The sequence below is a fragment of the Prunus dulcis genome, chromosome 6 (assembly GCF_902201215.1).
Source record: "Prunus dulcis chromosome 6, ALMONDv2, whole genome shotgun sequence".
Taxonomy (NCBI): Eukaryota; Viridiplantae; Streptophyta; class Magnoliopsida; order Rosales; family Rosaceae; genus Prunus; species Prunus dulcis.
This window is the reverse complement of record NC_047655.1, coordinates 25,715,699-25,726,741: the sequence shown is the minus strand read 5'-3', so window position 1 is coordinate 25,726,741 and position 11,043 is coordinate 25,715,699. Positions and strand designations below refer to the sequence as shown.

Below are 11,043 nucleotides of genomic sequence, written 5' to 3'. Positions count from 1 at the left end.
AGATTCAGAATTGTCTTGCAGTCATAAAAAGGTTACGTATCGAAGTGCAGGATACATACATTGCACTCAACCAACCATATTTTCGTGACGGAGAAAAAACCAATTCCTGCATACCAAAGTAGAGGGTAGTTTGGACATTTGAACATTGGTTAAAACATGGCAACAAAACAAGAGAGATGGGGGAGCAGAAAGCATGACCAAAATGGTAAATTCAAGGAAGCAGCTCGATTTTCAACGAAGCGCGCCTCGATTGAAGTGACATCCCAGTCAAAGTTTGGAAATTAATTATTATTATTTTATTTGTTTTAAAACAAAAACAAAAAATCAGAAAAGAAGGGCATGTTTCCAGTGTGGGTCAAAGAGACCTATCTCGATAGATCTTTGACTCGCAAGCCGTCCCGTCGGATGAGCGCGTGGCGGGAAGATCGACGGTCGACGTGCGGCCTAGAAAAGGACACGTGGGACCCACTGACATCAACATACTTTGTCCTTATGATAATGTACAGTGGGACTAGCATTTGTTGTTGTAGGGAAGCTTTTTTCACGCGCCTGCACGCTTAGAGAGAAGTACTTCCCCTGCATCATGAACACCATACGTGGGCACTTGTGCGCCCCATGGCCCCACCCTCCTTCTTTAACACTTTACACTGTTCATCTCTTTTAAGCCCTTCAACTATAATAAAGTAGTGAAGGAGAGCGTGATCCATTTTATGGTTGCCCTTTGGCCATCAAAGCTCAACTCAATAATTTCAAACCATGCCCTAGTTTCAAATTTCAAACCTATTGTGATTCTATTGTGTGAATTTATACCTAGGGTAAAAATATATTATATTAGTTGAAAGAATTATGTTCTTCGTAGGCACGGCAGATTAATGAATTTGAGTAACATTAAGGACAGTCCCGATCTCTTGGACCACAGGAATCCAAGAGATTGTGGTCACCCACCGTTGGATATTAATCCAATGGTTCAAAATGATATATATAAATGTAATATGACATAAATGATTATTACCCGATTCAAGTCAACCGTTGAATTTACATCCAACGGTGAGTGACCATAAATCTCTTGGACTACAGGAGTCCAAGAGATTAGGACTGACATTAAGGATAGCAAATAAGACCGATCAAGATTCAGGTTGATAACAAGTCATCTCTTTGATTTGTATAGCTACAGCTGGGGTAGCTGCTCCTCCTCTTGCCGCCTATTCGGCTCCTTCGGCCGAACCAATGCTAGAAAAGAAGCAAGATCAAAAAATTTGTTTTATACAATAGATGTGTTGATTAAATTGTTGAGTGGATTTAGAAGCTCTTTTGTGGTTTGGTTGCAAGCTGAATCTAGGGTTTGTCAGTTCGAATGGCACAATTTCAAGAGCCAATCCGGAGCCTGGTGAAATTGGGCCTATTAAGATGTCTCATTCATTTGGGCTCCATCTTATAGAACAAAAAGTATGCAATGCAATGCAATCCAGGCCTCCACCAATGATGTTAGCCCAAGCAAAAGTTGAGAAAGGAAATAAAAGATACATCGAAAGATCAAAACTTGTAGAGATTATGTCAAATCAAATCAAGAAAATATGACAGGGATATCAAACAGGTAAATCAAGTTAAGAGTTTGGACCAAGCCCCACGTATTTTCCCACAATACTTCAAATAATTGTTAAAATCAAGCACTGCTGGACTGGCAAATGCGGCAGCAACCATTAGAAGCAGCAAGATGACCAAAACTCTGATGATTGATTGAGGTAGAAATGCAAGACCTCCATTCACCAAATTACCCGCAGAAATTAATTCCTGCCCAAAAAAGAAAAAAAGTTATACAAGAAAAAGATTTGATCTTTATAAATGAAAGATATGACATATGAATTACCTCATACGAGAACCGTTGAGGTTTCTTGGTGCTGCGAAATCGAAACTTCTTCACAAATATAAGGAATTTGGATTTCAGGGTTTCTTTCTGCTGCTGCCCAGGAACTAATAATGATGTGAATTCTGAGTTCTTTTTCGTTTTTTGATGCCCTGTGGATTCTGCATTTACTCCGAGAAAAAGCTTGCGGAGCTTGAGGGAAATGGAGAGTCGATGGAGCTTCCAAGTGGACGGCGCGATTTGGGTTGCTTTCAATTTGAAATGGAAGTTCTTAGCTTTGGCTTGAACGCTGATTTTCCATGCTTGCTGCTTCTCTGCTTGCATTGTGGAAGAGCTGGATCTGCTCTGTGTCTTCGCGTCGTGTGGACCTTACTAGCCGTTTCCCCGTGATTTTGGCTTTTTCCACTATTTCAAAAAGCCACTGATGCCTTGAATTCGGCCCAATTGTTCTGGATTTTATAAACTTGGGCTCTATCAAGCACCATAATTTTCAGATGTTGGGTGCGCTGATCAAACTTCTGAGGGCATGTAGAAACCCCTTAAAGAGAGTTCGCGCTACGAAATTGTCTTGTGTTGTAGATGGATTTTTGTTTGGATCGATTAAGGGAGTGAGACAGCCGAAGTTATCTAGAAAAAGAGTTAACAAGCGTTACACCCTCGAACACGTTTTAGAATTCACTGGGCATGAGAGAATCTTGTCTGCTAAAATTTGATCATTACAAGTACAACTCGAAAAGGCTATGTACAGAGTAAACTTCAGAAACCCTAAATGTTTCGTAATGTCCTAAAGATGCTCAAACTCGAAAACCCTAAAGATGTTCAAACAAATCGAAAACCTTAAAAAATACTTAAACAAGCAATCTTTGCTATGATTTCTTGTCCATTTGAATTGCTTTAAAATATTTCCTTTATTATTGTACGCATTAACATATCTTATCCTATTTCATTGAGATTTGGTGTACCCTAACAAATCTAATCCGGTATATCTTAGTACAAAAAAGAAATCTACACCCCATATCCAGGCGTTGCCTCCATCTCCATGTAAGCCTATGAAAACGAAGTGACTTCATCTCCATCTCCATATAGATGTTGGGTCTGCTAAAATCCATAGCCATTAGGCACCTGTCCAATTAGTGAAAGCTCTTGATTAGATACAAGTACTGAAGTACTTACAAAAGAGACCCGGAAACACGAGGTGGGTGGTCCCTTGTCCACTTATTATTGATGCCTATTGAAAGGACTTAATACAAGCCTTGCTAGCTATGTGACACCAATTAAAATTTACAATACAAGAGCAGACAACCCTTACAAAAATGTCGACATTTTCCCACCCTTTTTTTGGCATAAATTGCAATCTGAGAGGACCAGCCTACTATAGTAGAAAAACTTTTTTGTAACGGAGATATCACTGTTTTATTATTCTGGCAAATAATGCAATGACACGTGAAAATATTATCTCGCATGTCATTGCGCTATTGATTAAAAATAACAAAAAGTATTATTCCTATTGCATGAGAATCTCTTTCACTTCACCATTTACAACACTAATATTGCATGCAACTTTCTTAAGTGCATGGACCAATACTCACGGCCTGAATCAACCCAAAAGCACTAACAACTTCGTGATATAACTAATTCACTCATGTTATGTCAAGTATAGCCCATCGTGTGCTCTTGTTACAACGGTGTTCTAATGCAGCACTGATTAATTGTTGCCGGGGTGTTGAAAAAGAAAATAAAAATTGGTGCGAAACCTCACGGTTTTAAGCTTTTAGGGAATGAATTATCTACTTGTCTTCATTGATATTTACTTTAGAGAATGAAGCGCCAAGTAGGAAGAGGTAGCTCCTCTTCTACATAGGCCCAGTACGGATGGAAAAGTCTTGGTTGAGTACAAAATAGGAGAGCGAGAGAGTGAGAGAGAGAGCCACTTTAGTCGTGCATCAGTTGGGTTAGAGATAAGCAAGCAGTGATGGGAATAAAGTCTGTTCCAACTCGCCATCCTCTAGCTGTAAAACTGGACCACACTTGAAAACTAACCCTAACCCTTTAACTGGTCCAGCTCCACATGATCAAACAATTATAGTTTAATCATAATTATAATTTAAGAAAAAGAAAAGAACTTGGTTCTTTCTAAATTCTTTTCTAAAATTGTTTGATGATTTACTGAAACATTTGATCAGAAAAGTGCACCAGAAGACGATTTTCATCAAAGTGATCTCATCATGCTCTGTACAAAATTACAAGCTAAAAATAAAAACCTCCAAGCATTTTGCTAATTGCTACTTTGGTCTCTCCTCAAAATTAGATCAATAAGCTTCATACTGTAACCTTGAACTATTTCTACCCTGTAAAATTTTGAAGCTCCACCATAAAGTTCTCGACTTTTTGTTGTTGGCAGGTTTAATTTAACTTGCCTGCTCAATGACTATGACAACTCTGCCTTGCTGGTTGGGCTCATTGGTTGAATTTGATGGCTCTGCTGCAGCAACAGCAGCAGCTTCTTGATTTTGGCTTGCATCAGCAGTACTGGGACTATTAGTCCTGGTACTCTTTTTGGGATGGTGCAGTTCAAGCAGTGAATGTCGACAGTTTGGGCAGGAGGAGTGGGACAGAAGCCATGTATCTATGCACCTCACATGAAATCCGTGATTGCATTCTGGCAGCACCCTGACCTTTTCTCCATCTTCAAACTCTCCAAGGCAAATTGGGCATTCTGTGGCCGGAATTTCCACGCCGGAGCCATAAACAGCAATCGGGATCTGGCGCAAATGGCTCTTCTTCAGGCCTGTAGCTGCCAACCTTGCAGCTGCTTGTTCCGGCGTCTCCAAAGCAAACCTGTAGCTGCAGCGCAGGGCACAGCGGACAATTGAGTTGACCCCAAGTGCACATATCAGAGCACATAACAGGGCTGCCAATATGATCACCATGTTGGTGTCAAAGTTGGCCTCGCTAATGTATGAATCTGTCCTGTTCCCAAAGGACGGCGCCGTATTGGGCTCTGTGCCGAGTAGATGTCGATGCATATTTCTGGTGGGTTTTTAGCAGCTTGCTTGATGAGATGGAAGTTGAAAAAAATGAATGGAAAAAAACAGAGAAAGCGAAGGGCTCTTTGGTTGCACAGTCGTTCTTTTCTGGTGTGAAGAACAGAAAGGTGGTACTTGTAGGTCGTTTAAGTTACAGAATTGTTGTGAAGATTCCAGCTAGAAAGGGACACAGAAAGAGCATATCTTTATTTGTTTATGAGAGTGGCTGTTATCCGAATCAGAGACCCTTTTTCAGCTGCTCAACGATTCTCAGCTTCTTAATCAGAAATGGTCCTCGTTAGCAGGATAGAAATTTCCCTCCTTTGGAACCACAACCAAGCAGAAAAGAACCTATCTTGACTGAAATCTGGAGCTAGGAGTAACTTTGCATAGTCATCTTTGTCAAGAATCCAGAAGAGCCAAAAGGACCAGAAATTTTCTTCCAATTATGTGCATAAGAAAAGGTGACACGCCCAGCTCTGTATTTGAGAGAGAGAGAGAGAGAGAGAGAAGGGCTAATGCCTATGCAGCAGTTGGTAGTGTTTTGAAGGGGTCAAGTTGGTCTAAGGAGATGTGCATTTATGCAGCAGAGAGATAAAGTTGGGGAAAAGTGAGAGAAAATGGTGTCATCTTAGTCTACCTAATCATGATTAAGAATTTTAATAACCCTTGATACTGGCTTTAAGATCAGATCTTATTAATCCCTGTTGTGTATCTGTAAATAGAGCCAAGTAAATCCTATGTGGTTTCTACCGATCACAAACTGTTTGATGTATGATCTGTGCTTGGATGCAGATTCAGGCATAGTGGAAATTTTGTTGCCAATATCCAATTCGGTTGTATGTTGCTTTTGACATAATAGGGTACAGATGGATAAGTATGACATCTGTTTAAAGGAACAGAGAAAAAGATTTAAATAAATAAAAAAGAACAGAAAATATCTGTCTAGCTTTTCCTCCTTTAGTGCCTGCAAAAGATAGTTACGGTCACGCATTTGAACTGATGTTATGGGTTATATATGGAAGGAGGGTTCGTTTCATCCTATTTTTAAAGGCTACTTTAACCTAAAAGATGGGTGACCTACTAGCATCTCCAAGTGTTTGCAAATATCTATATAGCTTTTCCCCCTTCTCCCCAAGCCTCCCCTTCCTGTAGTGTTGATAAATATCTACTTAAAATGTTCTCATAATTCCTTATGAACACAGGCATATGCTTCTAGGTCCATGTTAATATGCTATCATATTTTCTGCTTCAAATGATTTTATTTGTCACGAAATCAATAGAATTGAGCATAAGAAAGAGCTAAATGCCATTGTGAAACCATTAAATTGATTGAAAATAGATCATTTATGATCCGTTGATACTTCTTTAAAGTTATCATGTTCGTGTCAGATACGTGTCGGAGTCTCACACTCACTTGGCATTTAACACTCCATATAATTCGCCAACATTTTTTCTCTACTTTTGATTTCACCAACATTCTAAGGGTTTTCTTATTTTTGATAAATTTTAAAAATTAAAAAATAAAAATAAAAATAAAAAGGTTCTAAGGGATTTCATACATGAGAGAAGACTCTCATACATTCTAATGCACTCAAAATTCAAAGCCTTGGCTTTGTCCCCTTCTGCCCAAGCCACCCCGTTGCTCTAATGTTGATATATATATGTACTTAAAATGTTGTCAAAATCACTAAATCCAACAAAAATAGATGATTCGATTTCTTTTTAATTATCCCAACTTTTTATTTGACCAACATTAAGGAGTGTTAACTACAAGATTAACATCTACTAACCTCATCGTGTGTCGGTGGCTATGCTATGTTTGTTCTTTGTTGTATAACATAAATAATTTTTCTTTTAATTTTGTTTTCTTGTAAATAGAATAGACTAGAGTCTAGAGACCCCACCATTGATATCAAATCAGAACATGTTAGGTTAGGGAAGAAAACACCGGGACAAACGTTGATCAAGGGGCCAAGGTGGGGTTGGGGGGTTAGGCTGTGGCCTGGCCCGTGATGAGCGGGACACATCTTGATGGGGCCCTGTTATGTCAGGCATAGCTTCTGTCGCTCGTGGTGGGGCCCACTTTGGGGATATTTGTGCCTTGTTTCTTCAATATTTTGTAATGAGATTTGAAAGGGCATTTGGTGAGTGATGTCTAATAATAATATAATGAGATTTGAACAACTTCACTCACCATAGCTCCATCATATCCGCATATCCTTCCTCCTCATAAATCCTTCTTGTTCGGTTTAGGTGGGAAAAGGAATGAGAGACGGTTGGCAGTTGAAACAACTAAAGCAGCACCACTATAGCTCAAGTCAGCATTCATTGACTGACTGACTTGGGCCCACCCCTCTAGGGCTTGGGCTTGGGCTTGGGTCTTGCTAGTTGGGCCGGAACCTTTTCATGATATTCCAAACGTGTCGTTTCACTTCGTAATCATCACACTCATTCAAATATTTGGAGATGGTGAAAATTGAAGCTTGTAGTTGTTTTTCTTTTTCTATTAAAAACAAACTTAAGACCATATAAGTGCAATTTACTTGAGATTAGAGAGGAGTTATGACCCCAACATTTTGTGTGTAATGGGTCCTATGTATATTTGTCTAGAGAATTAGAAGTGGGGATATGGAGGCAGAGAATGGTAAGCAGCTTCCATTCCCAATCATTAATGTGAGTCACTCTTGTTCACAATTGACTAGGGAATAAATTTGACCAATGAGGGTTCCAGTTATGCATGGTGTCAAGCAATTCATTGGGGAAATGTCTCAATCTGATAAGTTCATCTACTGCTTTTTACTTTAAGGTGCCATAATTAGCAGCATTCAATTGCTTGTTCCATATTCTTTCTCCTTCTTATAACAGTGGACCAGACACAGCTAGACATATATAATAAAAGAAAAAACCTGAACTTTTGTCCTAGGCGTCGAGAAGGAAAAACCATGTTTTAGTTTGATTAACTGCAAACCCCACACTGGTGACTGATCCAATGCTAATTACTTTGGTTAAATACTGAAGCTGCATAGATGTTAAGAGAAAAGATATATAATTACTAATTAAACAGTAGATAGTCACAACAAAGAAGCTGATTTAAACACAGGGGAAATCAAATCAGCCACTATCAAACTAGAAACCTAAACACCAAGTAGATGACATAACAACTAGAGCAACACCCACTGAAACCAACAGCAGACAAACTCCCCAAAGCGGTGCACGAGCCAGCCAAACCAAAGCACCAATTTATTCTTATGCCACTAGTTCAAGCTGCTGGCTTCCACAGAAACCTCTCACTTGATGCTGCAACACACAGAACTTGGTTAAGAACATAATAATGTACCTAATCATAATGAAAATATAATCTAATTTCATAAAAATGACTGGATTTTTTTTCATACCTTTTGCAGTCAGTAGAAGGAGAGATCTTGTAAGGAATATTGACCCCACACTTGCCAGGAAGGCCAGCGGCAAGCCCAGCATTTGCATTGGTGTAAGGGATGCCATTGACGGCTTGCTTCAAGCAGTTGCAGATGCTCTGGCGGTCAGCTGTGGTCTGAGCCAAGCTGTAGAGAGACCTGACCCCAGTGCAGCAACTAGGGTTCAAAGCCCCACCGTTTGCCACGTAGTTTATGCATGGGGTCAGATTGTTCACCACCTGGCCGCATGACACAGCTGCCATGGCCTTGGGACCACCAACCGCCATGCAGCACATCACCGCCACAAGGCAAACGAGCTTGAGGAGCTGTCCAGAGCTAGCCATAACGACGTCGTAAGTAAAGCTGATATATTATCTCTTTTGAAACTAACTTTTGCTCTAGTATTTGGGGACAGATAATGGTGGCTATGAGAGGGCTGAAGGTATGCTGTTTATATAGACAATGGAAGAGCTAGCATGTGAGCCTGTGATCTTGGGGCTTTGTTTGTGCTACTTGGTAGTTGGGAGGAATTGAAAACTTCAGTGGAGTTTTGTTGAGGATCTTAAATGCTAGCACTTGGATCGAGAAACCAAAATTCATGTCTTGAAATTAAATTTGCTGTTCTCGTTTATGTCTGCTTTGTACGGGCTATATAATAATACAATATAAAAGTTCATTCACACCATATTTTAGTTTGGGAATGCGTGTGAGATTTTTCTCTTGCCCAAATGCAAGCAAGCCCTCATCAAAGGTCGGCCGGATCATAAATGTCTAAATTACATGGAATTCCTTTTGAGTTTTTACTTTTTCAAAGTTATTATTTGTATAAAGAATTTAATATTTTTCTGTTTAATATTTGTATTATATACTTACATATATATTTTTTTAATAATATTTTTGTTTTTCATATATATTTTAAAGACTTGATAAAATATATGTTTTTTTAAAAAGCAAACATACAATATGTACATATTTTTCATATTCATGTGTATTTTACAAAATACAATGGGGTGTTGTGATTTCTAAACTAACAAAGACGCCAGGAGAAGAGAGAATAGCAGCAGACTCTTGAAAATGAGGAGCCAGAATGCCAAATTTATACTTGGATGTGGACTACACAGATAAGAACCATCTCGTTCATTTTGATCAGTTTAGAATTAAATGGACTTGGTCGTTCCTCTTTGACAAAAAGAGAAAAACGTTGAGCCATTAATTTACATGGTGCATAGAATCTGTTTCTTTGAAATCTGGATGCCCATCTATCCTACAAATGCATATCAATTTTATGTGATTTACTACACTGCATTGTGTTGGCTAGTCCTATATAGTTGTATTAGGAGATATGCCCATGTCGCCGCCATACACTAATAGGCCACACACGCACATATGATGATTTTGTATACGTACAGAAGAAGAGTTTTTCAAAGCTAATGTTTTGCTAAAAAAAGTTATTGACTGAGAAACTTTTTAATCGCACGCTAGCAAAGAACTATCTAGAAGACAAACAATGCAAAAGTAAGGAGCGTATGAAACACTTGCTTGTCGGTGTGCGTTCAAAGCTTCTAAGCCAATGAAGATATTCAAAATTTCATTTCGGAATGAAGATACAGGTAAGATCTTTCTCATTCCTCTTACGTAGTTTTTTTTAAAAATGCAATCCGTTTTTTGGCAAAGAAAGAAAAGAGGATATATTATGTTTATTTGGAATCTAGGGAAAGTATTAATCATGATGTTACTTGCTGTTCAATATATACCAGCACCTCATCTGATCATTTATGGCAGCTGTACACAATGAACTTGTGCTGGGGGCATCTTCTTCCCGGTGGTTGTGGCTAATTAAAATGGCTTCTAATTGTTACAAATTACGTACAATAAATGGAGAGCCAAGATAGCTACTTTTTTAATTGTTAGTGAAGCCATTGCCTCAAAGATGTATGATTAGAAGCTTTTAAATTGATTATATATACATTTGACACATGCCAAGGTATTTTACTTATTCCTCTTGCATTTGGGTTTGGGAGATGCGAACAATTGCATGTATGGCTCTATAAAATGCCTGAATTTGAATCTAGTCATATGCTGCTCAATATCTAGATACTACTAAGCCTACGTATTGATTCGTACATGGTGAAATTTTACTGTACATTGAAACTGATTTTTGTTGATGAAATTATCGTGTGGTTAGATTTGGCAGCCTGTTAACCTCTTGACTACCTTTGCGTGGTGGGGGGCAGCTACTGCACCACTCAAGATAAGCCATAAGCCTATTTCTATATGGTGGCAATTTATGAAGCCCAACTAACGACAAAATCAACAAAAACAGAGGCTGAACGAGAGCCACAATGTGTAGTTAGTAAACGCATGCACTCTAAACCAATGGGGGGCATGCCAATACTCAACTCATGCTTGCTACTGAAAGTCAAATTCAAGTGGTTGAAGACCATGATTGTGAATGAAATTCAAATTCATGTGGTCGAGACCATGTTTGTGACTGAAGGCCAAATTCATGTCGAAGACAAAACTTGGTGGAAGACCATACTTAAGGCCGAAGGCCAAATCCATATCGAAGGCAAAACTTGTAGCCGAAGGCAAAATTCAAAATCATGGTAGAAGACCATATTTGTGGTCGAAGGCCAGACTTAAAATCATGGTCGAAGACCAAACTCTTGGCCAAAGGCCAAATCCAAAGATGATCAAGCTTAAGGTTGAAGACCATACTCATTGCCAAAGGCCACCA

At 39.0% G+C, this 11,043-nt stretch overlaps 3 protein-coding genes across 3 annotated transcripts; all 3 read right to left on the bottom strand.

Moving 5' to 3' along the window:
- Positions 1–1,528: 1,528 nt before the first annotated feature.
- Positions 1,529–2,355, bottom strand: LOC117632838. Its single transcript, XM_034366436.1, has 2 exons — positions 1,868–2,355; positions 1,529–1,791 (listed from the first exon to the last, which is right to left on the bottom strand). The coding sequence occupies exons 1-2, from the start codon at positions 2,186–2,188 to the stop codon at positions 1,600–1,602; spliced, it is 513 nt and encodes a 170-aa protein (XP_034222327.1). The 5' UTR covers positions 2,189–2,355; the 3' UTR covers positions 1,529–1,599.
- A 1,647-nt stretch (positions 2,356–4,002) lies between these two features.
- LOC117632837 (RING-H2 finger protein ATL74) lies at positions 4,003–5,639 on the bottom strand. Its single transcript, XM_034366435.1, has one exon. The coding sequence runs from the start codon at positions 4,888–4,890 to the stop codon at positions 4,273–4,275; it is 618 nt and encodes a 205-aa protein (XP_034222326.1). The 5' UTR covers positions 4,891–5,639; the 3' UTR covers positions 4,003–4,272.
- A 2,279-nt stretch (positions 5,640–7,918) lies between these two features.
- Positions 7,919–8,911, bottom strand: LOC117632836 (non-specific lipid-transfer protein 3). The gene is made up of 2 exons (XM_034366433.1): positions 8,289–8,911; positions 7,919–8,190 (listed from the first exon to the last, which is right to left on the bottom strand). The coding sequence occupies exons 1-2, from the start codon at positions 8,648–8,650 to the stop codon at positions 8,181–8,183; spliced, it is 372 nt and encodes a 123-aa protein (XP_034222324.1). The 5' UTR covers positions 8,651–8,911; the 3' UTR covers positions 7,919–8,180.
- Positions 8,912–11,043: the final 2,132 nt, after the last annotated feature.

Coding starts and splice junctions, on each gene's coding strand:
- LOC117632838 (XM_034366436.1), bottom strand. CDS start 2,188: ATGCAAGCAGAGAAGCAGCAAGCATGGAAAATCAGCGTTCAAGCCAAA. Junction 1,792..1,867: donor CTCAACGGTTCTCGTATGAG/GTAATTCATATG, acceptor TTTTTTGGGCAG/GAATTAATTTCTGCGGGTAA.
- LOC117632837 (XM_034366435.1), bottom strand. CDS start 4,890: ATGCATCGACATCTACTCGGCACAGAGCCCAATACGGCGCCGTCCTTT.
- LOC117632836 (XM_034366433.1), bottom strand. CDS start 8,650: ATGGCTAGCTCTGGACAGCTCCTCAAGCTCGTTTGCCTTGTGGCGGTG.